At 39.3% G+C, this 12,707-nt stretch overlaps 1 protein-coding gene across 4 annotated transcripts in view; it reads left to right on the plus strand.

The window, feature by feature from the left end:
• The window catches only part of trim33 (tripartite motif containing 33), a 30,391-nt gene that overhangs the window by 1,521 nt on the left and 16,163 nt on the right, over positions 1 to 12,707 (plus strand). For all 4 annotated transcript variants that reach the window (XM_022215876.2, XM_022215877.2, XM_022215879.2 and 1 more), the window contains exons 2-7: positions 3,214 to 3,332; positions 5,414 to 5,567; positions 5,984 to 6,116; positions 7,531 to 7,647; positions 7,774 to 7,888; positions 8,211 to 8,357. In XM_022215876.2, the coding sequence (XP_022071568.1) occupies positions 3,214 to 3,332; positions 5,414 to 5,567; positions 5,984 to 6,116; positions 7,531 to 7,647; positions 7,774 to 7,888; positions 8,211 to 8,357 (785 nt within the window). The remainder of the gene's footprint in view (positions 1 to 3,213; positions 3,333 to 5,413; positions 5,568 to 5,983; positions 6,117 to 7,530; positions 7,648 to 7,773; positions 7,889 to 8,210; positions 8,358 to 12,707) is intronic.

Below are 12,707 nucleotides of genomic sequence, written 5' to 3' on the forward strand. Positions count from 1 at the left end.
TCCTCATAACTTCAAGACAGTCACTGAGTATGCAATACAAAAATCATAATTACGAACGGTGGTCTTTATTTTTTTTCTTTCTTGGGTAGATGTAATGCAGTATCATATTTGTTGTAGTGTAAGTGCACTGACAAATGTGTCTTGTCTATGTATTTCCTGCTTTGCTGCCTTTAAAAGATGTATGTGGACATCATTTCCTCCTTTGTAGACTCAAGATGTTGGTGTATTTTTGCAAAGCATGATTGCCCCAAAAGTCACTCAACAGCAGTTCAGGTGGTGTAGCAGAAGCTTTACTCTGAGAGCACTTTTTGGCTAAAGCAAAATTAAAATAGAGCAGTTTAAAAAGTTACAAATGCTCCTTAGGAGAATTTTCTTTAGCATTTTCAACTCTTCTATCAGAAATAATCTCCACATTACCCATTTTTGAAAGGTAGACTTCTGGAAATGTCATCTAAATCTGGACTGCCATTAGCTGACATTTTGTAGAGTAGTTTAACTGATACCACCCTGGATGGGGTCTGGACTGATTTTATTTTATTTTTTCAAACTCTGCACATGAAGAACTTTCGTTGTATAGTTTTGTAAAGCCAGAAAATGGAACCAACTCTCTCCCAACATTCATGTAAAACTCCTCTGTGCTCTGACAGTCTACACAAATTAGATGTTGCATTTCCAATTTAATGAAGGGAATCATAAAAGACCATCTCATGATGACATCTTATATTACTCTTCTTTCCCCTTTTAGCTATGTCTGCGCAGTTTTACCTACTTACAGTACCTGCCAGCAAGACTCGTATAATTTTATTAGTCTCTGTCTCTATGGAGACTTTTAATATGGCATGGTCTAAATTCTGTTTTCAGGAATTACATTAGTATTGCTTTTAGGAGCAATTCAGTGTCACATGGTGTGAATCATATTTGCAGGACAGTCTGTAACCCCAAAGGATTGTTTCTAGGTTCAAACAGGTACATATTGATGAATAAGGGGGCTTAAAATGGGTGTTTATTAATATATTTAGTTTGTAAAAGCAATATTACTAATAGCTGTCAGGCTCAGTCATACCCAGGCTCAAGTTTTGGAAGGTGGCATCTTAAAGCACTCCTCCTAGGTTAATGTAATAATGAACTACACAGCAACTTTCCACTGCACTTTCCTCAGTTTTAAAAGAGCTTATGTCTCAGAAAATGATTTATTGACCATGACCATCTTTACAGTTGAATCTTACAAAAGGTTTATTAGTAACCAGATTTAGAACATTGATTAACATGACCTCACCTAAAGGATTACAAAATAATGTCATCCCAGCCTTGGTCAAAACACTTAGGCAGGATACTGATTGATAGTATTAACCCCTGTGCTTTAACTTGTCAAAGGAAGGCTGGCTAATGACAAGTAACCAGATTTTGTGGCAATTGCCAAATCGTTTGTGATAGAAAATCACATTGCTGATAAACCGCACTTCAGGGAACGCCCCCAAATACACAGATGGATTTGTCTGTCTAATGCCAGTTTGCTTTCAGTACGTTTCATTTGAAGTGGGCAACAGATAGAAATTGGTATTTTAAAAAAAAAAATAAAAAATTGATCCCAGTGTCAATTCTGAATTGAATCATGAAACCAAAAGCCACATTAATATTGACAGATTCACAGTCTGATCACTTTAACTTATCTCTGAAAGACATTAGAACATCTAAAATCCAGGTGAGTCTCCTGTAATAGCTACTGATATTTACTGATACATGCCTTGGAATAACAAATGGCCTGTCAGAATACTTAATCTGATCCATAGATGTGCAATAACCTACACAATACTGCTTGATAACTACATGCTTAGTTTTTTGTGAAAATACAGTTTTGCGTTGTTAAGATACACTTTTTGCGCTGCTATACCAAAATTAGATTCAAATCTCAAACTGTGGCGTGATTCATCGAAGCCAAAATCTACATTTTGGTTAGCATGTTGCTGTATATAAGCCAAATCACTGTGATGGCCAAGCAGAATTGAGATGTAACATCTGTCACTTCTGCAAGATAAATTTGGTCTTTTCTTTCAGTAGTCACTATCTATCATCTGTACTAATGGCTTCTACCATATAGATAACAACTAGATTATTAATTGATAAAATAATAGTCTGATTTCATTTAAGGATTTTGTGATTGATTAAAATATGCTGTTATAGTTTTGTCTCCCTTTCCTATTTTCTTTAGGGGAAGTGATGTGTTTCTGATGAATATGAGGAAACACAGCCCCAATCCTGTTTAAAATAAGGTTGTAATTGTGTTTGTGTGTATTTTATATGCAGACGTGCGGTAGAGCATGGACTGCTCCAGTTCAAAGTGACATCTGTGTGATGCATTTGTTTTTGTGCATGTGTGTGTGTGTCTGTGTGTACTTGGGGGTTGTGTGGGTTCCTCAACACAATCCGAGTCCAGCTGCTTTCACAACCAATCACACAGGGACCCATGCAGCTGGAGCTCACACAAACCGGCTGTGTGCTGCTCAAGTCGGTGTAGACCGGCTCAAACCAGCTTATGCCGGTTTTTATCTCAGCTGGCTGGTGGGGGGGATTTATGGGTTGATGAGGTGGAGGAGGGGCAACAAATAATGCTGACTTAATTTAAAACATTTATGTGAAGTTTAATCTTGTGACGAATGTAAGACTTCAGAAAATAAGTGGCAAAGTTAATGTGGTAAACTAATTATTTGTTGGCATCTATGAATATAGCAGTAATTTCGCTAATTCCATTAACGAAGCCAAATAAAGTGATTAAATAGAGCAGTCCTTGTTGTTCTGCCCATGTGATTTAATATTGTAATAAAAATGCCAAGGATGATGAAATTGAATCTTTTGGAGACAAGCGCTAAATCAATTAGGCCCCATGAATAGACATGGATGTCCTACTGTGCCAAGAATTTTTAATAACAACAGGAATTTACCTAAAGGAAATTATGGAAATATGAAGAATGTCTGCTGAAGGCCTCTTATTAATCCTCTTAGGTTTGGAGCAGGACTATTCTTAGTTAAGTGGCTCTGTAAGTCAGGTACTGGCTTACCTGTGGGCTTGTCACTGACTGCTTTTATGATTTCGTTTCCATTTCCAAGATTAGTCATCAATGAATTGTCACTATGGACTGAATTTGTTGGTCAGTGTTGGACCTTTTGGCTCTGTTTGACCTGTGTCTTCCCTCATTTCCTCTCTTGTGTCCGTAGTAAATGTTATGCGGTGTTCCGTTTGCCACCAGGACTACAAACAAAGTGACATTGTCGACAACTATTTTGTCAAAGATACAACAGAAGCCAACAGCACGTCTGATGAAAACGCTGCACAGGTAAGCCAAAATGATTGGCTTTGAAACCATGATGCTTTGTCGATAAGTGTATCCACATCGATGCTTGTAGGCTTTCTTCTGCTGTATGGTGGGGTCTTGGCATATGTTTGGGATTATCATACTAATTTTCTGATAAAGCAAAAAGAAATTGGAGGGTGCGTTCCAGTATCTATACTACCATGCTTTGTTATGCCAGAAATAGATTTAGTATGTCAAGTTCAGTAGGCCAAATACACCAGGATGTCCTACTATATTTGATCAGAATTTGCAGTATGCAAGCCAGCATGCTTTTCCGGCCATTCTGGCCCACATTCCTCTGCACAAATGTCTCAAATATGTCACATTGTCTTGTGTGAGCATAAAAAATCTTCAACTACTGACAAGTGATGGGTCATTTTACGCCAGTCACAATATGTTGCCGAAGTAGTATTTCCCAGTTGTACGTATACTGCATGAAACCTGGCGTATTCTGTAAGAGTTGTTGTATTACGCACGTAAAAAGAAGCATGAGATTTGTACCACAGCCATGATTCACAAAAGTTATATCTAACTATGCACCAGATCTATTTAGTTTGAACAAAGAAACACTAAAAATCAAATCATACATTTACCATTCTATGATATTAAACACAGTAAGCCAAGGGATCATGGTAGATCTGGGTAATTTTGCAGCATTATAGGAATAATCTTTCTTTTGATGATTTTTGTGGTTTACCTCTCACACAGGCACATGAAAGGGCCTGTACTGTTTTACAATTTCCAAAGCTATACCATTTAATTGATTGATGCTGCTTTCCAGTCTTTCTTGGTGTGTCGGCAAGCCTGCTGTCCTTATATGGTATACTTGCTATGTTCAACCTGTGCGACAGGTTTGTCTGGCACTTTACAGAAGTATAATGTGTGAAGCCCCAATTTCTTTTCAACTGTGCACCCACATGGAGCCTAGTCATGACATCTCTGTACCACTGGCTCAGTTCCTCAATTTAATCTTTGATTTAGCATGTTTTTCATCAGTCTTTGTGAAAAATATTAGTCCCTGAAAGTCAGACAAACTGACATTCAAAAGAGCCGTTTTTAGTCGAACATGGGAATGCTGTGATTCCAAAGAAGGTAAACAATTACTAGCTCAATAGGAGAAACATACCCTTTCTCCTATGGAGCTATTCAATTCAATTTTATGTAAATGGCACCAATTACAGGTCAAATTGTCTGAAGACGCTTCACAGAACCCATATGCCTGAACCCCCAGAGCAGCCCTACGGCGACAGTGGCAAAAATAAAGTCTCTTTTAACTGGAAGAAACCTTGAACAGAGCCTGGCTCTTTATGTCGGGGGACCCATCTACCTGCTGGCTGGCAGGTTGAGAGGGACAGAAAAGGTAGAGAGGTAGAGGTTGTGGGGGAGGGGAAGATGGAGGGCCGGGAGAAGAGGGGGGTGGGGAGCAAGGAACCTATAACACACAATTGGATACATGCATGATAAGCAAGATGATACATACCAAGTACAAGCTAAGATTGAAAATGATTCATAAGTTTACTGTTACGGTGTACGGCTCTGGCATTAAATATGCTAAATATATAGCTGATAGTACGATACAAACAGTGCGTAGATGACCATACCAAGTATAGTAAGGGCGATGCAGAGCTATGACATGAACATTGAATCCGTTCCAAGACTGTATTTTTAGTTATTAGCATCGTTGCAAATGTCTGTTGGATTTTGAATGAGGCTTCCTTATTTATGGAATGCAACCCAGAAGACCAGTTTCACATCAGCTTTCTATCACCTGCCATTACAAAAAACAAGGGATGATGATAGTGATGATAGGAATAATAATAATAGCATTTTTAGAATTTACTTTACTTTGCTCCCTGGGACCAGATTTTGATCATACAGGTTTTGATATATAAGGATGTGTTTTATTAACAGTATATGCAACTATTAAAAATGAAAGTACTGTGTCAGTATCAAGGCAATATCTTTTGAGGATATGACCACCAGTGCTGATTCTAGCAAAACTAAATCCACTTCTGGTTCTGTATAGAGTTCTTTTAGGTACTAATTGATGTTGTCTTTCTCAGGTGTGCACAAGTTGTGAGGACAACGCAGGAACCATAGGCTTTTGTGTCGAGTGCGGAGAATGGCTGTGTAAGACCTGTGTGGAGGCCCACCAGAGAGTCAAAATTACCAAGGACCACAAAATTCACACTAAAGAGGATGCTGATGCCGCCTCCGGTAAGATGACGGCCCCTCACAGATGAAGCATTGACAACTGCTTAGAGAAGCTAAAACTGTAAAGAGATGAGTGAGACTAACCATAGTTATAGCACAGTGAATGCTGATTGGCTCCTGCTGATTGGCTGTTGCCATGGTAATGGTGCTGCAGATCTTGTTGCTTAGATGATACCTCTAGCTGGGGAGACTATACATCCTAAACCTCTATGCAGATTTTTGTTAGGCTCTTTCTGCTTTGTTTTCTGTCTGTTTTCAGTCTTGAATACGCTTTGACATAACTGCTGTGGCTATTCTTATGGTTTATTTTATATCTTTCTTTTGCTCTGTATTTTTCATTATGCTTTCTTTGGGTACATTGCCTTCTTGTCTTTCTCTTGCCTGTCCTGAGTGGTGTCTCCTCTTCTGTGTGTCTACAGAGTCTGTTGGGACATCAGGACAGAGGCCGGTTTTCTGTCCCATCCACAAGCAGGAGCCACTGAAGCTTTTCTGCGAGACTTGTGACACTTTGACCTGTAGGGACTGCCAGCTACTGGAGCACAAAGAGCACAGGTAACTCAGCAAGCACACATTTATTTTATTACTAATAGACTGTTAGCCTGTTGTCTTTTAGCTTATATTTCTGGTAAGGTAATAGTATTTTTTAACTAGTTATGTACTAGTTGAAAGATCGGATACAGTTCTTAGACTGCATTGTCCAGTTGAAGAAATTGTGAGTAGATGATGTATTTTTTTTGGCCATTTTGAACTTTTGAAGAAATTATTAGATTTCATGTTCTTGTCTTTCTAAAATGAGCTGGATGGAACACAGCCACCATCAATCTGGCTTGGAAGGCCACAGCTCACAAGACAATGTTAATTTTCAGTTCATTCATTCATTTCTTGAGCCCCCCCTTTCCTCCATACTTTCTTCTCGTCACTGAAGAGATTTTGGGTGCAGAAATTACTTACTTTAAGCCCTCTGTTGTAGGGTATTAACTATATTTGCATTTGGGGCGGCTGTGGATCAGGTGGTAGAGCGAGTCGTCTAATGATCGAAGGGTCGGCGGTTCGATTCCCGCTCTCGCCTAGTCATGTGCTGTTGTGTCCTTGGACAAGACACTTAACCCTCCTTGCCTCCAGTGCTGCTCTCACACTGGTGTATGAATGCATGTGAATGTTGGTGGTGGGATTGGCAGCCACGCTTCTGTCAGTCTGTGGCTACAAATGTAGCTTACCACCACCAGAGTGAGAATGTGTGAATGAATGAATAATGGGTCCATTGTGAAGTGCTTTGAGTGGCCAAAAAAGCGCTATATAAATCCATTATTATTTACTTAAATTTAGTGCTGACTACTTTGCACAGCGAGCAATAAGGCTTTGACTGGATGCCTATGTTTCAGGCAGCCATGGGTTTCAGCTTGTTTCGATATGTTCTGAAAATTATTCTGAAACTTGGTTGTGGGTCAGGTTTAGTAGTGCTAACACTGGTGATGTGAATCAGCCAAATTTAAGTTGTCAGCTGGTTTGACTTGGTGTTTCCACAGGGAACTCTTCAGTCTGTGAAATTATTGATATTAGTTTCTAATCCTTGTCAAACTGTTTTTTTCATTGTATTTATATAATCAGTGATTTATTTTGCAAAGTAAATGGAAATGTTTTTGTGGTTGTAAAAAACAAAGAGTAGTGCTCCATCCTACTATCAAGCAAACAAAAGAACATGTTGCTCACAGACTCTCATAAATGTTGTGCATGATGTTTGTGTACTATTGAATAAAATGTGATAATTTCCAATTGTTATGGCAATTTTTTTTGCATTTTTTGTGAACTTTAAAACTAACTGTATTTTCAATAGCAATCTTATTTATTTTTGCCCAGTCATCCGTCTCTGTCTCCACTCCACCCCAAATTTTTGTTTTGTCAAGCAGCAAGCTAGTAAATCCAGAGTCATTCAGGAAGTGACTGGGTGTTATCTGTCTTTTCTTAGGTACCAGTTTCTGGAAGAGGCTTTCCAGAATCATAAAGGCATCATTGAGACCAATATGGCCAAGCTACAAGAAAAGAAGAACTATGTCCATTACTCTGTCTCGCAGGTGCAAAGCAGGTACAAGTTTTACATGACCAGATTCTTCCCCACTGCTGCCCATTCACATAGTATCTGAATGTATATACCGGTACTGGTGGCTGGCATTTCTGAATGAAGCGTTGTCTCTCATTTTTTGAAATCCAGGTTAAAAGAGCTAAATGAGACGCATAAGAAGGTGGAGCATGAGATTAAAATTGCCGTATTTACTCTTATAAATGAAATCAACAAAAAGGGAAAGTCCTTGTTGCAGCAGTTGGAGGTAAGAGAATACGATATGATTACAAGGCATTCAGGCAATGAACAGCATAACGTGTTGCTATGAAAGATAATAGCTTTGATGGAATGGATTTGAAACCGTCGTTGCATACGTTTACCAGAACTCAGTCTGTTCCCATGGGAATGATTCCGTTTTAATCTAATCAAATCTAAGGATCTAATCCATCTCCATGCATATGCTAATATCTTTTTAATAGCTTTTTGACGGCTAGATTTGGCTTAGTTGAAATGCATTCATTCAGTTAGGGTGCTCAGACTGTTTAAATAGCAATTCCTTAACCTGAATAATCTCACTTTTTACCTAGAATGTGACCAAAGAGCGCAGTTTGAGGCTTGTGGCTCAGCATAAGGATACTACCCAGTTGGCCCAACAGATCCACCATGTGCTCAACTTCTGCCACTGGGCAATCTCTACAGGCAGCAGTACAGCGCTGCTGTACAGCAAGAGGCTGGTAGGTTTATCAACACCCACAAATTCACCTCAGTTCAGTACATTTTTATTTACATTACACCAAATTATAACATGGGTCATTTAATGGCATCCTATATAGTAAGGTCAAGACCGTACAGAATTATAGAGAGAAGCCCAATAATTTCTCTTTTAGTAAGCATTTGGTGACAGTGGGGAGAAGAAACTTTTTTTTTTTTAACTGGAAGAAACCTCTGACAAAACCAGATTGAAGGAGGGCTGTTGTCTGTTGGAATGTCTTGAGTGAATGAAAAAATGAGCGAGAAAAGATAAGGATTGAGAAACAACAAACAATCAACACAGGGCAGATGGGTGAAGTGAGTCACCATGGATCAGAAACATGCAACTCTGGAGCAAGGGAGATAACTGCAGAAAGATATAGGGAGCATGGACAAAACACAAACTACAGGACAGAAGAGACACAAAGTTAGTAACATTCAATATAGGCATATAAATGCATGGAAAGAGCTACAGAAGAAAGTAGGGCTGGACGATATGGCTAAAACTTTTATCACGATATAGCTCTTAATTTTGGTCGATACGATATAATTCCGATATCGATATAAGTAATATAAAAGCCTCAGAAAAACTGTTAAGAATGCACATTATTTTGACAGGACGCACCTCCAGTGTAAAATTTTAGAAATAAAAACTACAAAAAAATTAATGTTCACCTTTTTATTTAAGAAATTTGAAATCCCTGTCAAATACACACAAAAGTCTCACCTTTTTCAATACAAATAGCTTTAACTTTAAACTACAATACAGTTATGCCATTGTTATAGATTCAAACAAAGGTGCTTCAACCAGGAAAAAAAGTGCTCAGAACTGCTGCAATACACACAAAAAGAGTGAACGACAAACACAAATGCTCCTGACCCAGAGTTTAGTCGGTGCCCGAAGCACTAGTCTTGTCCAGGAGTTTAGTTCAGCGGCTTTGATGATATTGGTCCCGCTATCTGCGGTGATGCAGACCTGCTGATCCTCGCTGAGTTCCCAGGACGCAAGCGCATCTTTAAGTCCGGCTGCAACAGCTGTGATACTAGGGAAAATAGACCGTCTGGAGGCATAAGCTGACAAGCTTCCAATCTTGGTCAATAAAATGAACCGTCAGGCTCAAGTAAGGCTCGGAGGTTCTGCTTGACCACAGGTCAGCTGCGGTCGCAAATTTCGTGACGGACTTCTTCAGCTGCTCCTCTGCCCTCTCTCTCACTTCACCATAAAGTGCAGGTATGGCTGTGCGTGAAAAATATTTACGTCCGGGGAGCTCGTATCTGTAGTCGAGGACTGATATCATTTTCCTAAAGCCCACGTTTTCCACTGTAGTAAACGGCATCATGTCTTTAGCAAAGAAGTTTGTGACGGCCTTGGTTATGTCTTTATGGCGTTTGGAGTTCTTGTCATAAGGCATGAAAACGGTGATCTGCGTTTGCTGCATGGGCTTCTCTTTTGACTCCGCTGTCGCTGCTGCTGGGGGTGATGCTTCAGGTACGGGTTGGTTCAAATTTTTATGGTGCTTTATCTTCTGACTCTCTGCATACTCTATCGAGTGGAAATGCTTCAGATGGTGGAACGGGGTTCGATGTGTTCCCGCTGCTAGTTGGCACGACTCTCCGGCATATTTTGCAGCACACTGAAACCTGAACTTTATCGGATTTTCCATAGCCGAACCACTTCCACACCACTGAATTAGTTTTTCCTCTCTTATCAACTATTTCGTCAGCTTTTTCTTCGCTTGTGGTAGCTTGTTCAGTCACGTTTACATTACGGTCATGGGCACTCATTTTGTAGCTTGCCGCGGTGGGGCTTTGCTTGCTTGAACGGCATGTAAAACGCTGTAATTACATACTCTAATGTACTATTGCGAAATATCGAAAATATGTTTAAAACTCATCACCGTTATTGAATAAAAATATACCGCGGTATATATTGATATTGAAATATTGTCCAGCCCTAGAAGAAAGTAGAGGTACTCAGTGCATCATGGGAAGGCAGCCTGACCCTAAAGCAACATATGAAAGAGATGGTTCAGGGTCACCTGAGCCAGCCCTAACTAAAACCTTTTAAATAATAAGATTTTGTAGAGAATAGAATATAATGGTTTTATTGTCATCATACATGACGAAAATATAAATAGCTTCTGCTGGACGGTGCACGACAACAAGCAATAAGAAATAAAATATCAACATTAAATAATAAAATCAAATGTACCTATATAACAAATCAATATTAAAAATAACAACTGCAGAGGAGGCCAGATATGTACAATATGGGAGGTAAATGATATGGAATAGGAACCAGTTGATAGAATAAATGTCAGGAAATTGCACAAGAACAGCAAAAAGTGACATTGTGCATTCAGGCAGACAGGTGTTTGGAGTTTAGGAGCCTGATGGACCATGAGTAGAAGCTGTTCCTGATCCTGTTTCTCCTGCATTTTGATCTCAGTCTCTTCCCTGATGGCAGCAGGCTGAACAGCTTCTGGCCATGGTGTGTGCTGTCTGCCCAGATCTTTTTCCCTCTGCTGATGCAGCGGAAGGTTGCAATGTTCTCCGGAGAGGGCAGAGGGCAGCCGATGATTTTCTCTGCTGTCCATTATAGCCGAATCTTTAAAGAAAAGACAGTGCTAGCCCCTAAAACACAAACCTTGGAGCCGGTTCCACAGAAGAGGAGTCTGAAAGCTGAGGGATTTCTCTCCTCTTCTACTTTTATATACACGAGGAATCACAGAAAAGGCTGCCTTCCTAGAGCAGTTTGTTCTGTTGGGATTAGGGCTGAAACAATCCCTTGAGTAATTCGATTACTAAAATTCCTCGAGACAAAATTCTATGAATCGAGGCTTCGTTTATTCCACTACATACCTCCGATTATTCGATTAATCGATAGAATACCCGATTGCTAAAATAATCGATAGCTGCCAGCAGCCCTAGTTGGGACAATATGATATTACAAGGCCTTTAAGATACACGAAGATATTCATGAAGAGCTATGTATATGAGATGAAGGGTTTTAAATTCTATTCTGATTTTATAAAGACGCCAGTGAAAAGAAGCTAATATGGGAGATTGATGATTTTTGTTGCTAGTGAATGTCACACATGCCACCAAAAATCTGTTAAGTGCCCCTGAACATTTTATTTAGGCCCACTGCTGTGCCTTACTTTTAGTCTGTCTGTGTCTGTAGACGACCTTCTCAGGCAGAAAAATGATCACAGTTTCAAATTTGGTAAATAAAACATTAGAATGCCTTTCTTCACTCTTTTTAAACAAACTATTTTTTTGACCATACACCTGTCTGAGTTAAATATATTGCAGTAACTTAGTGGCATCTAGAGGCTTGTCTGTGCACAACACCACAGATGGTATCTACATATGAGTCATTTAGGAAAGATCTGTAAATTGTAGCTTCTGAAAACAACCTGGGTTATCCTCCCTCTCTCTAAACTAACCAAGTCTCTGCATTCAAATTGGTTATGAAGCGCTACTCATTACAACAAGTATCCTGGGGGAACAGAGATATGATAAACCAACATTATGTTTGGCATTTATTGCATGAAGTGTGACCAAAGTATGGCTGGGAATGGTGGCTTTGTTGTCTGAGCATCAGTATTCTAAGTTGAAGTGGAGACAGGGCAGTCCTCCACCCTGAAGTGTTGCAGCACTAGACAGCAGCAAACTGAAATAGTGAGAAGTCATAAATAATGTTAAAAATTTACTTTCACTATTGAATGTAGGCAACGATGAATAAATTCAATGTATGAAACATTTATCTGCGCCTTTTTCCCTGTTTGCAGTCACAAGCATAGTACGTTAAGAAATGTGCATGTGTGGGAACCAAGAAATATGGTAGAGCCTAAAATGCAATTTTTGGTGCCAAAGGGTGCAATGAAGGTTCTGGGTGCTCCTAAATTGTCTTGGTGCATCTACATGGAAAAGTTGGGCACATCAGTGCAACCAATGTATAAAGTGACTATGAAGTCTTAAATCCAGAAACAGTTTTTAAAAATCGTTTTGAGACAGGCTGTTCCTGAATTGGACAATATTGAGACAAGAGAGGTATTTAGTGTATGAGTTAAAGGAAATAACCTTGTCCAAAAAACACATGGTTCTTTGCAGTAGTTCTGGAAGCCAATGATCAATGGTTCCAAGAGGTTTGGCAATTGAGGAAGCCAGAGCTTTCAACACGCCTTGAACAAAACAGAATTTATGTCACAGACAGAATGACTGTTTTTTGACAAAACATTGTTGAGTTTAGCTGTGAGAGTATCCAAACGCTCTGTTGTCATTTGAATAATCAAATAAAATTTAGTATTAAATTATTGCTTTTAGGAACA

Source organism: Acanthochromis polyacanthus, chromosome 6, assembly GCF_021347895.1.
Source record: "Acanthochromis polyacanthus isolate Apoly-LR-REF ecotype Palm Island chromosome 6, KAUST_Apoly_ChrSc, whole genome shotgun sequence".
In the NCBI taxonomy this organism is placed as follows: Eukaryota; Metazoa; Chordata; class Actinopteri; family Pomacentridae; genus Acanthochromis; species Acanthochromis polyacanthus.